This window comes from Panthera uncia (assembly GCF_023721935.1).
Source record: "Panthera uncia isolate 11264 chromosome A1 unlocalized genomic scaffold, Puncia_PCG_1.0 HiC_scaffold_17, whole genome shotgun sequence".
Taxonomy (NCBI): domain Eukaryota; kingdom Metazoa; phylum Chordata; class Mammalia; order Carnivora; family Felidae; genus Panthera; species Panthera uncia.
The window spans coordinates 25,901,385-25,925,882 of NW_026057577.1; the positions used below are offsets into that span (position 1 = coordinate 25,901,385).

At 37.8% G+C, this 24,498-nt stretch overlaps 1 protein-coding gene across 3 annotated transcripts in view; it reads left to right on the forward strand.

Annotated features, from left to right (window-relative positions):
• Positions 1-24,498, forward strand: part of RAD50 (RAD50 double strand break repair protein) — a 94,712-nt gene that overhangs the window by 31,095 nt on the left and 39,119 nt on the right. For all 3 annotated transcript variants that reach the window (XM_049649145.1, XM_049649141.1, XM_049649144.1), the window contains 12 exons: positions 2,072-2,200; positions 2,655-2,820; positions 5,172-5,365; positions 6,879-7,085; positions 7,994-8,176; positions 9,409-9,566; positions 13,204-13,379; positions 14,107-14,344; positions 20,755-20,944; positions 21,360-21,486; positions 21,871-22,064; positions 23,893-24,003. In XM_049649145.1, coding sequence (XP_049505102.1) covers positions 2,072-2,200; positions 2,655-2,820; positions 5,172-5,365; positions 6,879-7,085; positions 7,994-8,176; positions 9,409-9,566; positions 13,204-13,379; positions 14,107-14,344; positions 20,755-20,944; positions 21,360-21,486; positions 21,871-22,064; positions 23,893-24,003 — 2,073 coding nt within the window. The remainder of the gene's footprint in view (positions 1-2,071; positions 2,201-2,654; positions 2,821-5,171; positions 5,366-6,878; positions 7,086-7,993; positions 8,177-9,408; positions 9,567-13,203; positions 13,380-14,106; positions 14,345-20,754; positions 20,945-21,359; positions 21,487-21,870; positions 22,065-23,892; positions 24,004-24,498) is intronic.

Below are 24,498 nucleotides of genomic sequence, written 5' to 3' on the forward strand. Positions count from 1 at the left end.
GGATATCCAGGATCTGGTGGACTGGCTGGATTTAAGGAATGAAGCTTCCTAGAGTTGTCACAATAGATCCAAACCCAGATAATGCCACCAAGAGGCCGTAATAGAAGCCGAGAAGTTTCTGAGTGGAGTACCATAGCTGAGATGTTAATATCCAATGCTTTTAAGAATCAATCCTGTTCTTTTTGTTGCTGCTCAAAAGATATTTTCTGAACACAAAATTTTTTTCATAAGTGATAATGAATGGTCCATTCATTGAGGGTATATTATATGCCAGTCACTGAACAGGGTGTTTTAAAATGCATTATGTGAACTCCATAGTAATCCTGTGAGGTTTTATAGGCAAGAAAACTGTGGCACAGGTGTTCACATTGCAACCATGGTGTGGAACCAGGGTTAGAGTCCAAACCTCTCTGAATCCTAAGCCCATACTTTTTGTTTTAAGTTGGATTTATTGAAGTGTAATTTAGATAGGTCAGTCTTTTTTATTTTAGCCTTTATAGTAGATGAATGCTAGTATCTTGAGTGGTTTTTTTTTTTTTCATTATGGTTTTATTTTGCATTTTTCTAATGTTTATGGATGTTAAGTGTCCTTTTAAATGTTTATTTGCCATCTGAGCATCTTTGGACAAGTGTCTATTCAGATATTTTGCCTATTTTGAATGGGATTTTTGTCTTACTTGGCTGTGAGAGTTCTTTTTATTCTGGATGCAAGCCCTTATCATACATGTGTTTTGCAAATATTTTATTAACTGCTTTTCCAAGGACAGCAGTTTTTTATTTTGATGAAGTTCAGTTTATCAAATTTTTTCTTACAGTTTTTTTTTGTTTTCTGTTTAGGAAATCTTTGACCCCAAATTGCACAGATTTTCTACAGTGTTTTCTTCTTGAAGTTTTGTAGTTTGAGTTCTTACATTTATGTTCCATTTCAGGTTAATTTTTGAATGTAGTACAAGGTAAGGTTGAGTTTTTCCTTCTTCCAGCACCCAGAGCCTACAGTGTTAACTATTATCCCACCCTGCCTCCAGTCTTAACCTCCCATCATTAAGTATGTGCCTTCGTGCACATGGAGTCCTCCAAGTCTCCTACTTAGCAAGTACTCTCACAAGAGTTAGAGTGAATGGATAGCAGCATCTTGTACAATGTCTTCAATATAGTAGTCATTCATTCAGTGATAGCTATGAATTATTGGTAAAATTACTCATTCTTCCATTTAGCTAACATAGAGAACATCAATTTCGTGTGGGGGGATACATTAGTGAACAAAGTTCCTGTTTTTATGGTGGTTACATGCTACTCATTAATCTACAAATCACAAGATAAGATACTACTGTAATTTTATTAAATGACTAATATTAAAGTTGAGGGTGCGTTTAGGTGCAACAGTGAAAGCTTCAAGTTGATATCTCAGCACTCTAATGTTATGTTAGTTTAATAAATTAGGTTCTAAGAATATCTTAGAAGAGGAATAGGTCATCCTTGGATTTGTAGAGACAAACATTAGAAGAATATCCCCAGCAGAGCCTGGTTTCACCTATTCCTAGGAGATTAGGCAACCAGCTGTCCTTGGAAGCAGGCCAAGGAGATCATTTATCACACTTGTTCACAGTTTTCTGTGCTTGAACAGACTTTGAATCAAAGCATAGTTTTCCATGTAAGTTTGGCCTCCAGATTCAGAATGCACTGGTAACTCACTGTGAGTTTCTAGTCCACTCACTAATTCTGTTTATTTTTTAAATAAATTAAATCGTTAGCCTGTTAAAGATTAAGTTTTTACAATGTCCTTTACATAATGTGACTCTATCCAGTGACTTCTCTGGGACATGTTGAGGGCAAGGCAGTTTATTAGTTTTGTTTTGTTTTGTTTTGTTTTGTTTTTTACTAGCTGTGAGGAGTTGGACAAGTTACTTAATGTCTCTGCTTCTCAGTTTCTCTGTGCCTCCTATAATTTATAGCCTTGCTAGCATTAAATGAGATAGATCACTTTTACTAAGTATTAGCCCAGGACATCTTAACTTCTTTTCATTCATTTGCATTATAAACTAGTGAAATTTATGTATTTATTTATTTTCAGAATCGTCTAAAAGAAATTGAACAAAATCTTTCTAAAATAATGAGACTTGACAATGAAATTAAAGCCTTGGATAGCCGAAAGAAGCAGATGGAAAAAGATAATAGTGAACTGGAACAGAAGATGGAAAAGGTTTGTGGTGGTAGAATTTTGTTCTCCAAAATTTTGAGATTATTTAATGAACCTCATTTGAAACCATTGTTTCAGTCATATCTCGGAAAAAACACAAATCTTGTTGTTTGTGTTATTTCCATGTATATGTTAAAAAGAAGGACATTGAGCAGGTGCCTGGGTGGCTCAGTCTGTTAAGCATCCAACTTTGGCTCAGGTCATAATCTTGCGGTTCATGAGTTCGAGCCCCACATCGGGCGCTGTGCTGACACCTCAGAGCCTGGAGCCTGCTTCTGTTTCTGTGTCTCCCTCTCTCTCTCTGCTGCTCCCCGGCTTGTGCGTACTCTCTCCCCTCCCCCAAAATTAAAAGAAATTTTTTTAAAGGATATTGAAGAAGTTTAGTTCATATTTTGTACCTCAGAATGATAACTTCATATATTTACTCATTAAAGCTCTTTATTTTGATTCTATACAGGTTTTTCAAGGGACTGATGAGCAACTAAATGATTTATATCACAATCACCAGAGAACAGTGAGGGAGAAAGAAAGGAGACTGATAGACTGTCAGCGTGAACTGGAAAAGTTAAATAAAGAATCAAGACTTCTCAATCAGGAAAAATCAGAACTGCTTGTTGAACAGGGTAGGACAAAATGTTAACTTGGTCTCTTTTCCTGTTATATTAAACATTTTCTGCATGAATAATGAATCTCCAGGAAATTATGCTAAGTGAAAAAAGCCAATCTCAAAAGATTATATACAGTATGTTACTATATAACATTTATATAACATTTTTGAAATGTCAAATTTTTATTTTTTATTTTTATTATTTTTTCAATTTTTTAATTTATTTTGAGAGACAGAGCAAGTAGGGGAGGGGCAGAGAGAGGGAGAAGGGAGAATCTCAAGCAGGCTCCACACTGTCAGCACAGAGTCCAACGTGGAGCTTGATCCCACGAATCATGAGATCATGACCTGAGCTGAGATCAAGAGCTGGACACTTAACCGGCTGAGCCACCTAAGCACCCCTATTATTATTTTTTTAAGTTTATTTATTTTGAGAGAGAGAGAGAGAGAGAGAGAGAACGTGTGAGCAGGGTAGGGGCAGAGAGAGAGAGGGAGAGAGAATCCGAAACAGGCTGTACCCTCAGTGTAGAGCCCAGTGCAGGACTTGATCCCATGACTGGGAGATCATGACCTGAGCTGGAATCAGGAGTCAGTCATGTAACCTACTGAGCCACCCAGGTGCCCCAAAATGTCAAAATTTTACAAGTAGAGGACAGATTAGTGGTTGCCAGGGTTACTAAGTAGGAGAAGGGACAGGAGGAAGGTTAGTATGGTTATGGTTATAAAAGCACAAGAGGTACTATCGTGGTATTGGAGCTGTTCATTATGTTCACCGTCTTGGTGGATATATGAACTTATGCAGTTAATTATATAGAACTTAATACATACAAATAGACAAAACACTGGGGAAATGTGAATAAATCTGATGGATTGTATCAGTGTCATTATCCTGACTGTGAAATTGTACTGTAGTATTGCAAAATATTACTAAAGAAAACATTGTTTTTCTACTCACAGCAGTTCTGACACCAGTTGTATGGGTTTTTCCACATCAAGCAATTCTCCCACTTCTCAGTGGATAAGATTACATTCTCACACTAGTTAGAGTTAGGGCATTCCCCAAGAAGTCCCAAAAGACTGCCTCCCTAACTCAGATTCCAGTTGCAAGTCCCAAGTTGCCTGTCACATATAATTCTGATCAGTTGACTATAAATTAGGGGTCCCCACAACCCCTTTCTGAGGTCTAATAATTTGCTATAATGATTCATAGAACTTAGGGAAACAGTATTACCAGTTCATTCTAAAGGATACCACTCAGGGGGCGCCTGGGTGGCGCAGTCGGTTAAGCGTCCGACTTCAGCCAGGTCACGATCTCGCGGTCCGTGAGTTCGAGCCCCGCGTCAGGCTCTGGGCTGACGGCTCGGAGCCTGGAGCCTGTTTCCGATTCTGTGTCTCCCTCTCTCTCTGCCCCTCCCCCGTTCATGCTCTGTCTCTCTCTGTCCCAAAAATAAATAAAAAACGTTGAAAAAAAAAAATAAAAAAAAATAAAGGATACCACTCAGGAACAATCAAATGGAAGAGATGCATAGGGCAGGGTCTGGGGAAGGGGCCTTCAGCTTACATGCCCTCTCTGTGCAGCACTCACACATGAACAGGCACCTTGATATGTTCGCCAACCTGAAAGCTCTCTGAATGCTGTCATTTAGGGTTTTTATGGAAATTCCATTACGTAGACATGGTTGAATAAATCATTTTAGTCATTGGTGATTCAACTCCATCTTAAGCTGCTCTCCAGAGTTGGGGATGGGGGTACTGAAAGTTCCTACTCTCTAATTACATAGTAGGTTCCTTTGACAACCAGCTCCTCTAAAATTCACCTCATTAGAATAAACTGAGATACGGCTGAATAGGATTTGAAATGAATAACAAAAGATGCTTCTTTCACCTGTATCACTCAGAAATTCTAAAAATTTTACATGCTTTGTGCCAGGAACCAGGGACAAAGACCAAATATGTATTTCTTTTTTTATATATATATAAATTCTTAAAAATGTTTATTTACTTTTGAGAGAGAGAGAGCACAAGCAGGGAAAGTACAGAGGGAAAGAGAGGGAAACACACAGTCTGAAGCAGGCTCCAGGCTCTGAGCTGTCAGCGTAGTGCCCAGTATAGGGCTTGAACCCACAAACCGTGAGATCATGACTTAAGCTGAAATCAGAGACTTAACCAACTGAACCTCCCAGGTGTCCCTAAATATGTGTTTCTTTTATTATGTCACATTACCATGGTTACCAATGGAGGGAACTGAGCAAAGGATATAAGACATTCTGCTGTTTTTTTTTTTATAACTGCAATATGAATATACACTTATTTTAATTTTTTAAAAATCAGTTGATGAAAGAATTATTATGGTTGTGTTTTTTAAAGGTCGTCTACAGCTACAAGCAGATCGCCATCAAGAACATATCCGAGCTAGAGATTCATTAATTCAGTCTTTAGCAACACAGCTAGAATTGGATGGCTTTGAGCGTGGACCATTCAGTGAAAGACATATTAAAAATTTTCACAAACTTGTGAGAGAGAGACAAGAGAAGGAAACAGAAATTGCCAACCAAATGATGGTAAATATTGTTATATTCTTTTGTTTGTATGAGATTCTCTAATTAAAATGTTTTAGGGGCACCTAAGTAGCTCACTCCATTGAGTGTCTGACCTTTGGTTTCGGCTCAGTTCATAATCTCACAATTTGTGTGATTGAGCCCCATTTCTGTCCTGCTCCATGCTGTCACCAGAGACTGCTTGGGATTCTCCTCTTTCTGCCCCTACCTTGCCTGTGTACTTTCTCTCTCTCAAAATAAATAAATAAACTTAAAAGAAAAGAAAGAAATAGCTTTTAAAGATTGTGTTAATTTTTGGATGGACCTCATTTTGTCTTTTTTTTTTTTTTTTTTAATGTTTATTTATTTTTGAGAGAGAGAGAGACAGAGTGTGAGCAGGGAAGGGGCAGAGAGGAAAGGAGACACAGACTCGGAAGCTGACTCCAGGCTTCCAGCTGTCAGTACAGAGCCTGTACTGTCATGAACTCATGAACCGCAAGATCATGACCTGAGCCAAAGTTGGACACTTAACCGACTGAGCCACCCAAGTGCCCCTGTTTTGTCGTATATTTTAATTAGTGTTAGAATAAAATCTGTAGGAGATAGAAAACACCTTTATGGAAGCAACTTTTCTGAAGTTCATAAGGATAAAAATATGAAGAAGATACAGACTTATATTTTAAGTTTTATTTATTTTTTAAAGTTTCTTTTGTGAGTGACTATGAGCAGGGGAGGGGCAGAGAGAGAGGAAGACAGAATCCTAAGCAGACCCTATGCCAGCACAGAGCCCAGTGTGGGGTTTGAGCTCAGGAACCATGAGATTATGACCTGCACCGAAGTTAGATGCTTAACCAACTGAGCCACCCAGATGCCCCTATTTTGATTTTAAGTAAATTTTTTTTCTTTTTTCCCCTCATTATTTTGAGAAATAATGAACATATATCATTGTATAAGTTTAAGGCATATGGCTTGATTTACATATATTGTGAAATGGTTACCACAGTAGGCTCAGCTAATAACCATTTTATTATATAGGTAAAAGAAAAGAAAGGGAAAAAAAATTTTCTTTGTGATGAGAACTGCTAGGATCTCCTCCCTTAACAACTTTGCTTTATACCATATGGCAGTGTTAGCTGTGGTCATCATGGTGTACCTTACATCCCTAGTATTTACATATAACTGGAAATCTGTACCTTTTGACCACCTTTCTCTAATTCTCCCTCTTCCCACCCTCTACCTCTGGTGGCCCCAAATCTGATCTCTTTTTCTGAGTTTGGTTTTTGTTTCTTGAGTTTGTTTTTAGACAAAAACATAAGTGAGGTCATACAGTATTTATCTTCCAAAAGTTCTTTTTAAAGGTAATCATAAAAAAAGTTTGCTCATAACTAATAATGATTATCTCAAGATGATGGTCATTACATTTTTTTGTACTTTTTAAATTTTCTTTAGTGTGCATCTATTAATTTTGCGTTCAAGAAACTTATTAATAAGTTCAGTTAAAAAATTATTAATGCTCGTTTTCCTCATGTGTATTTAGAATGACTTTGCAGAAAAAGAGACTATGAAACAAAAACAGATTGATGAGATAAGGGATAAGAAAACTGGACTGGGAAGAATAATTGAGCTAAAATCAGAAATCCTAAGTAAGAAGCAGAATGAGCTGAGAAATGTGAAGTATGAATTACAGCAGTTGGAAGGATCTTCGGACAGGATTCTTGAACTGGACCAGGAGCTCTCAAAAGCTGTAAGACATTATTTGAGTAATCCAATAATTTTAAGGTGTAGGTAGGACACTTAGAATCTTGCATTCTGAAGTATTTTATCTACTGCTAATCCTAAGATACTGGCATTTCAATAAAAATGTCCACCTTGTTTAGGAATCTCATATAAAATTAAAAAATATGAGTATTATAATTACACCAACTCTTTGATTCTGGCACTGGGTGGATTGAAAATTAGAATCACCTAGGAATCTTTTTAAAAACACTTATGCTTAGACCATTCCTAATCAAAATCTCTAGGGTGGAGAATGGAAGGTCCACTCAAAGCCAGGTGATTCTTATGAGTACTTTGGTTAATAACCACTTACCTAAGTTAAAAGTATTTTCCCTCTAGGTTCCACACACTGTAGATTTTCTATGATTATTGCCATGTTATCACTTTTTATATGGTAAAAATTTTCTTAGCTCATCTCTTCTTTTTTATGAATTTCCAGATTTTCTTCTTCATTTGTAATCTGTCCCCTTGCTTCACACCTCTGCCACCAAAGTAGGCATTGTAAAGTTTGGCAATTCTCCCTCTCAGATTCCATCTTGATAATTTAAGTAAACATTGCTATTTGCAAACATTTCTGTCAATTTAGCAGTTTGTCACAATATTGCCTTGTGATGGGGAATCACCCGTCAGAAGAATCACTAAACTATATACTTAGATGTATTTTTCTCAGTTTTACAGTAAATACTCAGTTTTTTTCCTCTTTGACCTTCCAGGTTCATTTACTAATTCTCTACCATTATAGTAAGGCAGCTTTATAAGATTTTCCTTAAAAATCTTATTTCTTAAGCTTTTTCTCTTGTTGGATAAAAGCAAACAATCATTTTGTCATTGTTTTAACATGAATATATAAATTTGTGTGTTTGAATTTTTGATAAGGAACGTGAGCTAAGCAAGGCTGAGAAAAACAGCAATGTAGAAGCTCTAAAAACAGAAGTAATAAGCCTTCAAAGTGAGAAAGCAGACCTAGACAGGACCCTGCGTAAATTGGACCAAGAGATGGAACAGATAAACCATCATACGACAACACGTACCCAGATGGAGATGCTGACCAAAGACAAAGTATGACCTTGCTTTTTGTTCTGATTATACTTTCTGGTATTTGAAATAACTATGGAATATTTAGTTCATACTGGCATTATATTTTAGGAGTTAAGTGAGCTTAATACTCTGTAAAATCAGGGCACCTGAGTGGCTCAAGTCGGTTAAGCGTCTGACTTCGGCTCAGGTCACGATCTCATGGTTCTTGAGTTCGAACCCTGTGTCGGGCTCTGGGCTGACAGCTCAGAGCCTGGAGCCCGCTTCAGATTCTGTGTCTCCCTCTTCCTGTCCCTCCACTGCTTGCACTCTGTTTCTTGCATTGTCTCAAAAATAAATAAGCATTTAAAAAAAAAATACTCTATACAATACACTTTGGAGTTTAAAAACTTTTTTGTAATTATAAAAATTAATATAGAAGAATATATACACATGCACATTGGTATTAATTTTTATCATATCTCATACAGAAGTTTTCTTTTTTTTAACGTTTATTTATTTTTGAGAGAGAGAGAGAGAGAGAGAGAGAGATACCATGAACAGGGGAGGGGCAGAGAGAGGGAGAGACACAGAATCCGAAACAGGCCTCTAGGCTCTGAGCTGTCAGCACAGAGCCCGATATGGGGCTTGAACTCTGAACGGTGATATCATGACCTGATCCAAAGTCAGACACTTAACCGACTAAGCCACCCAGGTGCTCCTCATACACAAGTTTAATTTTCATGTTTTCAGACTTGTTACTTTTTTCTCTTATGCACAGAAGGCAGTCCCCACTGTAAGACTTTAAGAAATTTTGTATTCTAGGGGCGCCTGGGTATCTCAGTTGGTTAAGCGTCTGACTTTGGCTCAGGTCATGATCTCACAGTTAGTGGGTTCGAGCCCCCCTCAGGCTCTGTGCAGACAGCTCAGAGCCTGAAGTCTGTGTTTGGATTCTGTCTCCCTCTCTCTGTCCCTACCCTGCTTGCTCGCTCTCTCTCTCTCTCTCTCTCTCTCTCTCTGTCTCTCTCTCTCAAAAGTAAATAAAACATTAAAAAAAATTTTTTTTTTTTAATTTTGTATTCTTTCATTTTTAGCATTTTGTTTTTTAAGCCTAGAACTTTAATCAGTCTAGAATTTATTTGTTTTCTTAGGGGCACCTAGCTGGCTCAGTTGGTAGAGCATGTGACTCTTGAGCTTGGAGTTTTAAGTTAAAATTTGTGTTCTTCATGTAATGTGGAGTTCTTGGATTTCATAAAAAAAAATTTTTTTTTCTATAGTCTGACAAAGATGAACAAATCAGAAAGATAAAATCTCGACACAGTGATGAATTAACTTCATTGTTAGGGTATTTTCCCAACAAAAAGCAGCTTGAAGACTGGCTTCATAGTAAGTCAAAAGAAATTAATCAGACCAGGGACAGACTTGCCAAATTGAAGTAAGTATTTGCAACTTGTAGAAATGTAATACAGATCTCTTATTTCATGCTTTTATTTTTCACTGTTTTAATGTCTTGTCATTTATTGTCATAAAATGGTATGTCTTGTGTTAATTGACTTTGGTTCTACTGTATTTTATGAATCAAGTAAAATGGTGACATTGATTTGGGCCTTTTGTTCCTTGAAAGTTTGCAGAACTTAGTGAGAGGATTAAAATTCTCCTTTTTAAAAATGACACCTGAAACTATAAAACCCCTAGAAGAAAATATAGGGGGAAAGCTTCATTATATTGAAATTGACAAATATTTTCTTGAACCTGATCCAAAAGCACAGGGAAACAAACCAAAAATAGACAAATGGGGGCCTGCGTGGCTCAGTCAGTTAAGCGTCCTATTCTTGATCTCAGCTCAGGTCTTGATCTCCCGATTCATGAGATCAAGCCTCACATCAGATCCCTGCTAACAGTGCAGAGCCTGCTTGGGATTCTCTCTCTGCCTCTCTCTGCCCCTCCGGAGCTCATGCCCGCCCTTTCTCTCTCTATCAAAATCAATAAATAAAGTGGTTTTTTTTTTTTTTAAAGTAGACAGATGGGACTACATCAAAGTTAAAAACTTCTAGGGGCGCCTGGGTGGCGCAGTCGGTTGAGCGTCCGACTTCAGCCAGGTCACGATCTCGCGGTCCGTGAGTTCGAGCCCCGCGTCAGGCTCTGGGCTGATGGCTCGGAGCCTGGAGCCTGTTTCCGATTCTGTGTCTCCCTCTCTCTCTGCCCCTCCCCCGTTCATGCTCTGTCTCTCTCTGTCCCAAAAATAAATAAAAAACGTTGAAAAAAAAAAAATTTTAAATAAATAAATAAATAAATAAAAAAGTTAAAAACTTCTACACAACAAAGAAAACAATAGTGGGAAAAGTCAACCGACCGAATGGGAGAAAATATTTACAAACTATATATCTAGTAAAGGTTTATTATCTAGAATATGTAAAGAACTCCTATAATTCAACAACACAAAAACAGATAATTGGATTTAAAAATGAGCATGGGCACCTGGGTGGCTTAGTTGGTTAAGTGTCCAACTTCAGCTCAAGTGATGATATTGCAGTTCGTGAGTTCAAGCTCCACATTGAGCTCCATGCTGACGGCTCAGAGCTGGAGCCTGCTTCAGATTCTATGTCTCCCTCTCTCTCTGCACCTCCCCTGCTCTCATTTTCACTCTCTCTCAAAAAACAAATAAGCATTTAAAATTTTTTTTTAAAAAATGGGCAAAGGACTTGAATAGACATTTCTCCAGAGGCAATATTCAAATGGCCAGTGAGCATATGAAAAAATGTTCAGTATCACTAATCATCAGTGAAATGCAGCTCAAGGCCACAATGAGATAACACATCATACCAGTTAGGATGACCACTACCAAAAAAAACAAAAAAACAAACAAACAAAAAAAAAAACAGAAAATAACAAGTGTTGGTGAGGATGCTGAGAAATTGGAACCTTTGTGCATTGTTAGTGAGAATGTGAAATGATACAGGTGATATAGAAAATGCGTGTCTTTCGGGGCGCCTGGGTGGCGCAGTCGGTTAAGCGTCCGACTTCAGCCAGGTCACGATCTCACGGTCCGTGAGTTCGAGCCCCGCGTCAGGCTCTGGGCTGATGGCTCGGAGCCTGGAGCCTGTTTCCGATTCTGTGTCTCCCTCTCTCTCTGCCCCTCCCCCGTTCATGCTGTGTCTCTCTCTGTCCCAAAAATAAATTAAAAAACGTTGAAAAAAAAAAAATTAAAAAAAAAAAAAAAAAAAGAAAATGCGTGTCTTTCAAAACAGAATTACCAGATCCAGCAGTTGCACTTCTGAGTATATATTCAAAAGAATTGAAAACATCTTGAAGAGATTTTTGCAAATCCATGTTTATTATAGAATTATTCTCAGTAGCCAGATGAATGGATAAAGACTCGGTATATGTTTGTGTATAACAATATTAACTCAGCTTTGAAAAAGAAGGAAATCCTGGGCTCCTGGCTGACTCATTTGGTTAAGCGAGTGACTCTTGATCTCTAAGTTGTGAATTCAAGCCCCATGTTGAGTGCAAAACTTACTTAAAAAAAAAAAAAAAAAAGTTCACCCATCAACTTGGATGAACCTTGAAGGATATTATGTTTAGTGAAATAATTTAGTTTCAAAAGAACAAATACTATATGATTCCACTTAAAAGACCTACCCAAATAGTCAAACTCTTAAAAACAGAAAGTATAATGGTGTTGCCAGGAAATGGGGGAAGAGGGAAAGAGGAATTGTTGTTCAGTGGTTACACAGTTTCAGTTTTACAAGATGTAAAAGTTTTAGAGATAGGTTGCACAATAATGTGTGTATAGTTAACACTGTACTGTGCACTTAAAAGGTTAAGATGGTAGTTTTTAATGTGTGTTTTTTACCACAATAAAGAAAAAGTGATCACTTTTTTCTAATGTCACTTTGAGTGGTGGTTGGATAAGAGTCAAAAATTCCTTACAGATTTTTGAGGAAGATAGTGGATTTGGCTTTGACCATGTTTAATTTGTGCTTGTTGTGGAAATATCTCTTAGGGAGATACTGGAGTTTGAAGTTCAAGAGATTGGAAATTGTTGCTTTGTAAGTAATAATTGAAGTCATTAGTATAGGCAATATCACTTTAAAGGGGTTTATGCAAAGAGAAGAGAAAAGGTTATGGTCTGATGCCTCAGAAACAGCAGCATTTACTGTTGGTAAGCAATGAAGAAGAGCAAGTAAAGGAAACTAGAATTAGGGGAGCTGGGGTGAGAGCCAAACAGGAGTGGTTCTTGTTCTTGATGCCTTGAGAAAATAGACTTTCAAGGAAGTGGCCAACAATGTTTGGTGCTAAGATAGTGGTGTTGATGAGCAATGCTTAGTGACTAGGATGATCAAAGCATCATCTGTATTAGTTACTTTTATTTTTCCAGATTTTTACTGTGTCTCAAAATGGGAAGTATCAAGATATAGCACACATGCATTCATATACACTCATCTGAAACAAATTTCTCAAAATAGTACATGTCCTAACTATGCTCATTCTGCTCCAATATATTTTATTCTGTTTTGTTTTTTAAGATAGGTTGAATATAATGCATTATATTGATTACATGCCTTGCCTAGTGCATCATAACCTGCAAAGTGAAAAACCCTGATCTTTGTCAGTATGGAGGTTGGCTGGGATGATATTTAAGAGTTGGAATGGAGGGGTGCCTGGGTGGCTCAGTTGGTTAAGCGTCCAACTTAGGCCTAGGTCATGATCTCATAGCCCGTGTTGGGCTCTGTGCTGACAGCTTGGGGCCTGGAGCCTACTTTGGATTCTGTGTCTCCCTATTTCTCTGCCCTTCCCCTGCTCACACTCTCTCTTTCTCTCTCAAAAATAAACATTAAAAAAAAAGGAGGAATGGAGATAAATTGTACTAGTGAGCAAAATCTTCCATGAATGAGAGGGAATGGATGATGAGACCTAAGTAGATGACAGCAACAATGAAGGGATGAAGGAGAAGTTCTTATAGGAGAGAAGGGAAGTGATATTGTGAAAGGGTCCTACCTACCTACTCAAACTTTTCAAACTGATTTCTCATGTTTTAAAATTGTAATCTATATTTGTTCTTATTTTAGCAAAGAACTAGCTTCAGCTGAGCAAAATAAAAATCATTTAAATAATGAACTAAAAAGGAAAGAAGAGCAGTTGTCCAGTTATGAAGACAAGCTGTTTGATGTTTGTGGTAGCCAGGATTTTGAAAGTGATTTAGACAGACTTAAGGAAGAAATTGAAAAATCCTCAAAACAACGAGGTAAGTTACCTTCTTTTTTTACTTTTTTATATGTATGTTTATTTTTGAGAGAAAAAAATATTATTGGGAGAGACAGGGAGAGGGAATGACAGAGGATCCAAAGCAGGCTCTGCACTGACCACAAAGAACCTGTTGTGAAGCTCAAACTTATGAACCATGAGATCATGACTCGAGCTGAAGTCAGACACTCAACTGATTGAACCACCCAGGTGCCCTAAGTTACCTTCTTTATAATATTGAGGTACTTTGACGCTTATGAATTTTCACTCACAGGTAACTGTTAAGGATGAGAGATTTAAAAACGTGGTTCTGGAGCCAAATGGCTTTAGTCCTTATTCTACAACTTGATGGCTGTGTGACTTTGGGCAAATTATCAAATCTTTCTTTTACTTCAGACTTATCATCTGAGGACATAATTACCTACAATTTAGGGTTTGAGGGAAGAGTAAATGAGATTATTAGTATAAAGCTCTTAGAACAGTTTCTGGCACATAATATGCTCTAAAATTTTGTTACAGTTTTTGTGTGTTACCAGAAAGTAATTAATACAAATCTGAATGTATTGTGTCCTTCCAAAGATTATGTAAATATCAGAGAATTTTTATGTCTATAATGTGTTTATAAAGGAAGAATAATCATATACATATGGGAAAGGATTATAACCATCATGACAAAACTATATTTTATATTCCTCTCACTGGTAATAATATTTATTTTCTTAAAATAGCCATGCTGGCTGGAGCCACGGCAGTTTACTCCCAGTTCATTACTCAGCTAACGGATGAAAACCAGTCATGTTGCCCTGTCTGTCAGAGGGTTTTTCAGACAGAAGCTGAATTACAGGAAGTCATCAGTGATTTACAGTCTAAGCTGCGGCTTGCTCCAGATAAACTCAAGTCAACAGAATCGGAACTAAAGAAAAAAGAAAAACGGCGTGATGAAATGCTGGGACTTGTCCCCATGAGGTGAGAATATGGGTTTACCATTACTGTACATGTAACAGTAGCACCGTAAAAGTTTCTCATCCAGGGGTGTCTGGTTGGCTTAGTCAATTAAGCACTTGACTGTTGATTTCAGCTCAGGTCATGATTTCACATTTCACGAGTTTGAGCCTTGCATTGGGCTCTATGTTGACAGTGCAGAGCCTGCTTGGGATTCTCTCTGTCTCTCTCTCTCTGTCTCAAAAATAAACAAACATTTAAAAAAAAAGGTACCCATCCAGTCCCTGGCCATATTTTAGGTGTTGAGTAATATGTTGAATGAGTAAAAAGTCAAGTCAGGATTCTCAGCCAGTATGTCCCCTTTCATGTTATTTATGTGATAAGAAAAAATAACTATTTTGTTTAAAGGTGAGCAAACTTCTTAAACTACTCACAGGGTAGATATAATCTTAACTTTTTTTTGTTTTGTGTGTATGTTTATTTAATTCCTGAGACTTGGCTTAGGAACAGAAATTTTGACAGATTTTGAATTGTTTGCTAGTATGGTGCTTTCTAAACCTAGCAAAAGAATTAAAGTCTTAGAAAGCTCCCCCAAAAGAAATTTTAAACTATATTTTTATGTCTTTCCCACTTTCAAAAAGAATGAATCATAGTGATTTGTATTGTTTATTTTCCCTCACTTATTCAAGAAATTCAAATGATGGTCTCTTTATAAATCAGATCAAGTCAGAAAGTCTGTGATGATATCTTGTTGTCTCCCACAATATAGAGCATGCAGCTGGTCACAGAGACCAATATGACATAGTCTCTAAGGAGCTGATGCTCTAAGTAGACAAGCTCTCAGAATTGAATATTTAGAAAGCAGCGCTTAATAAAGTACTTAATTGGTTCAGACAATACATTAGTTAAGAGAGAAGCCAGTGGACTATAGAATGAGAATAAGATTTTGAGAACGAGATGGGAGGGGAATATAAAGCATAGGGAAGTTGGTTCAACTCTATTAACAGAAGAAAAGTGGAGAGAGAAATGAGGACAGTGTGTGTGAAGGGGAGAGGAGCATGACCTGTGCTGCAATAGAAAGGTGATCTAGAGTTGGAAGAATCATGTGGGGAGATTGATTTCCAAAAGTTAGGAAGATAGGGCTACATTATGTTCAGACCTAGTTACAACTCCCTCTGATAGGTCATAGGGAGTCATCTTTAGGGATTTATGAAAAATGTGTTTTAAGAAATTAATCTCATGTTAATATATTGAATGGATAAGAGTGAGAACAACTCAGTTAAGAATCTGACTCTTAGTTTTCGCTCAGGTCGTGGTTTCGCAGTTCATGGAATTGAGCCCTGTGTCAGGGTCTGTGCTGACATCCTGGAGCCTGCTTGGGATTCTCTCTCTCTCCTTCTTTCTGCCTCTCTCCCCCACTAACTCACACGCTTTCTCTCTTTCTCTCTTTCTCTCATTCTCTCAAAATAAATAAATACATACTAAAAAAAAAAAAAAAAATGTGGGGCACCTGGATGGCTTGGTTAAGTATCCAACTTCGGCTCAGGTCATGATCTCACAGTTAGTGAGTTCAAGCCCTGCATCGGGCTCTGTGCTGGTGGTGCGGATCCTGCTTGGGATTCTCTCTCTCTCCCTCTTTCTGATTCTTCCCCACTTGCCCACTCTCTCTCTCAAAATAAATAAATAAACTTAAAATTATTTAAAAAAAAAAAAAAGAGTGAGAACTACTCTTGAAGCAGAAAAGCCAGGAGGGTATGTTGTCCTGGAAAACCAAAGAGAAATTTCAAGAGAAAAAGTCAGAAAAGTCTAAGCAGATAGGCTTTGTGGTAGCCAGCCTCCAAGATGATCCCCAGTGATCCCTACCTGCTGGTATTCATGCTCTCGTGTAGTCTTCTCCCACGTTCTAGGATTGGTCTGTGTAACCAATAAAATATGACAGAAGTGGTAGTGTGTCCCTTCCAGGATTCAGTTATATAAGACACTACTAGCTGCCTGCTCGCCTTTTCTTTTGGAAATGGGTGAAGCCACCTGCCATATGAGCAGCCCTGTGGAGGGCCCCACTTGACAAGGACCTGAGGCCTTCAAACAACCACACGAGTGAGTACCACTTGGAAATTGGTTCTCCAGCAGTCAAGCCTTGAGATGACTGTAGCCCTGGCCAGCAGCTTGACTGCCACTTCAGTGAGACATCCTGAGCCAAAAGTACCTGGATGGCTGTTTCTGATCTCAAAATAAGTGCTGTTGTTTTGGGCTGTTGAGTTTTGGAATGTTTTGTTATGTAACAATAGATAACTAATATAGTCTTCAGGGTGAAAACTAGATTATTGGAGGCTATAGAGGGAATGTGATAAGGAGACAAAAGCAGTAGTTTGAGAATGAAAAGGAGGGAAAGGAATAAGGCAGTGTCTTGAAAGGAAAAAGATTAAGTAAAAGATAAAATGTCAAGTTGGTAGAAAGTGCACTTAGAGGAAATGTGAGCTTAGTTCTGTGTCATATTGATATAAGTAGCAGAAATCAACATTGTATTATATTTTAGGACCCTTGCCATCAGAGCTCCCCTTCTCAGAGTAGGGTACATACTTTATTCATTGCTTTACTTCCTTAATTCCTTCTGTGTTGTAATACTAGTAACTATTTGCTGAATGAATGAGAGCTGTAGTATCTGTTCAGTTATTTACTGTTCCGTGACAACCTCCTCAAAACTTAGTGCCTCACAACAACCATTTATTAGGATTTTCTGTGGCATGACTGGGCTTAGGTGGGTAGTTCCTCACTTAGGGTTTTTCATGCAGTTGCAGTCAGATGTTGGCTGCAACATCTGCCATCTCAAGTCTCTACTGGGCTCAGTGTTCAAGATGGCTCACTCAGATGACTTTCAGTGACACTGACTATTAGCTGGGAGCTCAGCTGGGGCTGTCAAACACAGTGCCCTCGCATGGCCCACACATGTGTTTTGGGCTTTTGGCAGCAGAGTGGTTGGATTACCAAATGAAGGATCCTAAGAGCGAGTAGTAAAAGATACAGGCAATAGAAACTGCTAGTATCTGAAGGCCTGGGCCCAAAACCTGGCACAGTGTTACTTCTGCTGTTGACTATTTGGTCAACAGTAGTCACAGAGCCTGCCAAGATTCAATGAGAGGACACAGACTCCACCTCTCATTAGGAGGAATGTCAAAGTACTCGTGGCTGACTAATCCATATAGTACCCTAGTATCTGGAGTGGCCACTATATGTCACTCTGGTTACTACACACAAAGTAAGATGTCCTGAAGCTAGAAAAATAAATATGTAGTGTGAGAGGTAAATCAGTGCCTTGGAGAAAAGTATATAGCAGAGTAAGGAAGTACAGAAGAGGGTAATTGCTGTTGAAGGTGACAACTGAGTGTAGACATGAGAGAAATAAGGGACAATATTTGTCCAGCAGAAGAGCATTCCAGGCAGTCCAAAATCCCTGAGGCCAAAGGGAAAATGGTTGACGATGAGCTCAGAGAGGTAGTGAGGAACCAGATTTTGCTTATCCTCTTTGAGGGAAATTTTTTTTGTTGTTGTTAATATTTATTTATTTTTAAGAGAGAGAGAGGGAGACCCGGTTCCAAAGCAGGCTCCAGGCTCTGAGCTGTCAGCAGAGAGCCTGATGCAGGACTCAAACTCAGGAACCATGAGATCATGACCTGAGCTGAAGTTGGATGCTTAACCACCTGAGCCACCCAGGCGCCCCAAGGGAAATATTTTTATTTAAAGGCCAAAACTCATCAATACTTAATATATTAAGACCATCATCATGAATGAAATCTCAGATGAAAATATACGTGTTTATCATTTTGCTTAGTACTGAGTCAGGTTTATTTATTATGACAGCTCAGTAAAAACTCATTATTTTTCCCCATTGCTTTGAAAGATGTTTTCACCCAACCAACCATATCTGTATTGGTTTCTTTTACTTAAAAGCCCCTTGGAAAAGGAATGCTGTCACACAAATAGAACTGAGTTTCTGAAAATTTTACACAAAAGAACACAGTCCTAATCTCAATACCCCATTCTTTTGGGAAACGTCTTTATGCTTATGATACTTATTTTAGCATCTTAGGTAATCATCAGAAAAGAAGGCATCAAAATCTGGACCACATCGATTAGAGGTTTTTTGTGTGCATGTGAAAATGTAAAAATAGGGTTACAATTGAATGGATACCTGTAGTTTTCCACAAAGATGTCCCCAGTCAAGTGAATGCTTGACTGTCTTTGGGCTATCGTAGCCATGTTACTGTCTAGGTACTAGGAACATACTTTAAGACCAACTCCTGGTCTATGACCACAAGATTCAGGAAGTAATGTGAGCATGGAATTACTCTGAATCTGCATACCTTCATAATTACTCAGGAAATTTTTTCATCTCAGTGGCATAACAAACTATAGGTCTTCTGTTGCCACCGATCAGTTCAGGTTGGCATTTCTTGGTCGTAGTGTAGACTTTTAAAAATTGTTAACTCATAGCAGTGTGCCAGAGCTAACTCTTGAGTTTCGGGTTTTTCCTTTAGTTTACTGTAAGACTCCACTAGAAATCAATTTAATTTATTGTACTAACTTTTAATTTAGAATTTGGAATTTTTCAGAAATAAAATTGATAGCTTTTTTTTTTTAGGGTTAAATACAAATTTTGTTTCAGAGGTTCAACAAAGTTAGATGTGGAGCCAGTCTTCCTGCCACCAGAGTGGTAGTCCATTAGCTACAGTAGGTGTGATAAACTGGCTAACAGCTTTTGTACCATAATCCCATGTGGCATTTGGCTGAGTGGTCTCCTTCCTTTTTTCCATCTTTTTTTTTAAACGTTTTATTTTGAAATAATTGTAGACTTAGAGAAAAATTACAAAAAATGTACAGAAAATTCACCTCTACCCTTCACCTAGCTTTTCCTCATGTTCACAATTTATGTAACCATAAACTAGTTATCAAAACCAAGAAATTAACATTTGTGTGATGCTGTTAACTACAAACCATATTCGAATTTCAGCACTTTCCATTAATGTTGTTTTTCTGTTTCAGGATCCATCCCAGGATCCGACGTTGCATTGTTTTTATTTCTCCTTAGGCTCCTGCAGTCTTCAGCATCTCTTCATTCTTTGTTTTTCACCATCTTGATACTTTTGATCAGTATGGTCAGTTAATTTATAGAAAATCTCTGTTTGGCAAAATGCACAGTAATACAGTAGTCACCCTTATCTGCAGTTTCACTCTCTGCTGTTTCCATTACCTGAGCTCAACTGTGGTCCAGAAGCAGATGATCCTGCTGACATATATTAACAGTAGCCTCATTTGAAGTCACAATGCCTACATCATTCTCCTCACTTCATCTCATCATGTAGGCACTTTATCATCTAACATCACCACAAGAGGAGGAAGGGTACGGTACAATAAGATATGTTGAGAGAGACCACATTCATATAACTTTTATTATAGTATATTGTTATAATTGTTTTATTAATAGTGTTAATCTCTGTGCCTAATTTATTTTTTTAAAAAAGGGGTTTTTTATAGTGTTTATTTATCTTTGAGAGAGACACAGAATCTGAAGCAGGTGCCAGGCTCTGAGCTGTCAGCACAGAGCCTGACACGGGGCTCCAAACTCCCAAACTGTGAGATCATCTCCTGAGCCAAACTGACTAAGGTTAAGGTGGTTGGACACTTAACCAACTGAGCCACCCAGGCACCCCTGACTGTGCCTAACTTATAAACTCTATCATAGACTTGTCTATATAGGAAAAAACAGTATATATAAGGTTCAGTTTGTATATAAGTGGGTTTGAGGCATCCACTAGGGATCTTGGAATATATCTCCTGTGGAGAAGTAGGGGGGAATATTGTAATTTTTGTGAGTAAGATCTGCCATCGGATACTAAAATGAGTGGGCAGAAATTTGAGGGGCACCTGGGTGGCTAAGTCAGTTGAGCATCCAACTTCAGCTCAGGTCATGATCTCATGGTTCATGAGTTCATGCAAGCCCTGCATCAGGCTCTCTACTGTCAGTGCAGAGCCTGCTTTGGATCCTCTGTCCCCTCTCTCTCTCTGCCCCTTCCCTGCTCACAATCTCTCTCTCAAAGATAAACAAGCATTTAAAAAAAAACTTTTCTTAAGTTTGAGAAGAAATGAGATAATGACATAGTCCCAACATATTTCTCCTAATATAAGTTATTAATTACAAAGAGAAAAATAGTAACATTATAGCAGATAAATCTGGCTGATACCATGTTACCTAAGTGAACAAGACTAACATCTCTAGTAATAAGATGTAATGAATGACATCATGTCCTCACTGATGAGATGCCCTGAGAAGGGTACAGTCACTTCTATGATATTCTTGCCAAAAATTTAGGACTTCCGTTTCATGATAAAAAAAAAACATTAGATAGCTTATTTTTAATTGTGTGTTCTCTGTTAAGGCAAAGCATAATTGATTTGAAGGAGAAGGAAATACCAGAATTAAGAAACAAACTGCAAAATGTCAACAGAGACATACAGCGCTTAAAGAATGACATAGAAGAACAGGAAACACTCTTGGGCACAATAATGCCTGAAGAAGAAAGTGCTAAAGTATGCCTGACAGATGTTACAATTATGGAAAGATTCCAGGTAAGTTTATTGTAGTTTAAGGCAGAATAAAACTTGTTTCCTGGTGTTTTAAATGTGAAATGTGAGAGTGGTAAAAAACAGTACATCGTGTTCACGTATAGTTTGCATTTAGAGTTCCCTGTCCTGAACTGCAGATAGTCTGAGTGAGTACTGCTTAAACTTTACATTCCTGGGTTTCGATGTTTTATTCATAAATATGAGAGTTAAGAAGTAGTCCTGTTTATTTTCATTTTAGTCAGTTTGCTTTTGTCATTTCAGTTATTAAAATTCATTTCATCCTATTAAACTTTGTTAAAATTATATCTGAAATCAGTTGCAGATTTAGATTTTAAAATAATAGCAATTAAATTTTTAAGATTTTGAATAATTATAATGTAGCAAGTTTGTTAAAGGAAATAACTGTTTTATTCTTAAGATGGAACTTAAAGATGTTGAAAGAAAAATCGCACAGCAAGCAGCTAAGCTGCAAGGACTAGACTTGGGTAGAACTGTCCAGCAAGTAAACCAGGAGAAACAAGAAAAACAACACAAGTTAGATACAGGTAATAGAGTCTTTCTTCATGTACGCATAGAGACTTGATCCCAGCTTATGCTTTTTATCATAAATTTTGTATCTGTTATGTTCTTCCAGTCCACAGTATATCCACTCTTTTCTCAAAAGAGAAAAGTTTCCTTGCTTTGCACAACAGATTTTAAATGATGGGAGGTTTTGAATGATAAGTGTCAGAGGAGCTCTACTGTTTCTGCCCTGTGATCCTTACCCATGGCTGGTCAAGAGGGGTTTTGTAGCACTTTTACTATAGGGGGTGGGACCCATGGAAACTCAGCCTGTGTGAATTCCATAGAATCCATATAAGGAAGGTTGCTGTTTGTAATATTTTCTGTATCCTTAACATTAGTCACGGTGTGAATGTATTTTGATGCAGTTTCCAGCAAGATTGAATTGAATCGTAAGCTTATACAGGACCAGCAAGAACAGATTCAACACTTAAAGAGTACAACAAATGAACTGAAGTCAGAGAAACTTCAGATATCCACTAATTTACAACGTCGTCAGCAACTGGAGGAGCAGACTGTGGAATTATCCACTGAAGTTCAGTCCTTATTCAGAGAGATAAAGGTAAAAAGATCCATACATACATACATGTTTTTTACCTTAGTTCAAACACATGAAGTGCTCTTTATTGCTGTAGTGGCTAAAACTATGGATATTGTGAGGATCAAATGAAAATAGTATAATTCTTTGCATGGCTCCTAGGTGATGGAACTTGTACTAATAGGTAAAGATGTCTGGGAGGATTTTGGCCATAATAAGCAAGAATTGGCTGCCTGGTTAAATAGTGAATTTCCTGTCATTGGAGGTGGTCAGCGCGTGGCTGGCTAACTACATACATGATTGTATGGGACATTTGTCTTACCTGCAGATTACTCTATCCATGGCAGACACTGCCTCCCACTCATAACACTTTTTCTCTTTGATTCAAGATGTAGTCTCAGAGTCCTTCCCAATGTAGTGAGCAGGCACATGGAATGGAAATCATTTGGCATTCCTTATCTAGATTAATCAAAATAACAATCTTACCTAGTTTTTTTCATAATTATAAACATTCACTAGGCACTAAATAAATTATGAACCTGTCATTAAATGTTATAAATGTTTCTTAAGTATTTTTTTACTATAAATTATCAGAGGCTTAGAGTGTGATATAAAATAGTAATACCTTGGGGTGCCTGGGTGGCTCAGTCGGTTAAGTGTCCGACTTTGGCTCAGGTCGTGATCTCACGGCTTGTGAGTTCAAACCCCACGTTGGGCTCTGTGCTAACAGCTCAGAGCCTGGAGCCTCTTCAGATTCTGTGTCTTTCTCTCTCTCTTTGCCCCTCCGCCGCTCACACTGTCTCTGTCTCTCAAAAATAAATAAACATTAAAAAAAAATTTTAAATGGTAATACCTTACGTTTGTATAATTTTTTTTTTCTGTTTATGAAGCCCTTTGACATTAAAGAGTTCAGTGTCTTAGTAATCCTTTTGAGATATGTGGCTATAATCTCTTTTATACAAAAGAGATTGAGACTTAAAGATGTTCCATGTCTTAGCCAAGTTCATGCAGCTAGTAGGAGGCAGGGTTTTCAGATAGGTTTTCAGTGTCTAAGACATTGGACTTCACACTACACCATATGTCTTCTCGTTATGAAAAAATATACCTAACACTCAAGTAATACTAAAGAATTGTCTCTACTTTTATGGGTTAATTAGATATTTCATTAGTTATCTTAAAGTGCTTGAGGCTCATGTTTTGAACATTGATTATCATGTAATTATGCTATAGAGATGTTACAAGGCTGAATAATGTAGACTCCTGATTAGTAAAATAGTTTGTTACTTTCCTTCCAAAATAGGTGTGGACACACCAACATCATTATACCTGAATGTTTTTATTACCATAAAATATCTATTTAGCCTTAGCAAAGTAAGCTTAAGGACAAAACTATCTTTTATCATCATATTCCCATCTGTAAAAGAGAGGCCTGACCTGAAAAGCATTCCTCTTCTTTGGCCACTTAGAGTTGACATGTGCCCCTACAAACTCATAAAAACTTATATCTGAAGGCACATGCCCATATAACTGGGAGCACATGGCCTGGATTAGGAATCAAGTCATTGGCTGAAGTAGTATATAGCATAAGGGCTAAGAAGAAGACTCTGGAGCTAAACGAAATTTGGATACTGGATTCTTCATTTACTGGCTGTTGTGACCTCAAATCATTTGTATGTCTGTTTACTGATCTGAAATATGGGATGGTAGGGTTTATATAGAGTGTTTGGAAGGAGCAAATGAGTTAATTTTTAAAGCCTGGTACATACAAAGTACTTTGATTAGGACTATAAAGTCTGACACCTGAAATAAGATAATGGAATATAGTATAAAATGCTGTATTTTGTATTTTTAGGATGCTAAAGAGCAGTTAAGCCCTTTAGAAACAACATTGGAGAAGTTCCAGCAGGAAAAAGAAGAATTAATCAATAAAAAAAATGCAAGCAACAAAATAGCACAGGATAAAGTAAGATTTCATTTATATTTTTGTTATCATATATATATTAAACTTATGTTCAGAGCATGATGTTAGATACTAGCATTTCACATGAAATTAAAAACATAAGGTAAATAGTATTTTGAGATTTGTGACATAATCCTGACATTAAGAATTCTCATTAGGGGTGCCTGGTGGCTCATTTGATTAAGTGTCCGATGTCGGGTCAGGTCATGATCTTGCACTTTGTGGGTTTAGGCTCCACATCAGCGTCTTTGGTGACAGCTGGAGCCTGGAGTCTACTTCAGATTCTGTATCTCCCTCTGTCTCTGCCCCTCCCCTGCTTGTGCTCCGTCTCTCTCTCTCTCTCTCTCTCTCTCTCTCAAAAATAAACAAACATTAGGGGCACCTGGGTGGCTCAGCCGGTTAAGTGTCCGACTTTGGCTCAGGTCATGATCTCGCGGTTCTTGAGTTCGAGCCCCGCGTCGGGCTCTGTGCTGACAGCTCAGAGCCTGGAGCCTGTTT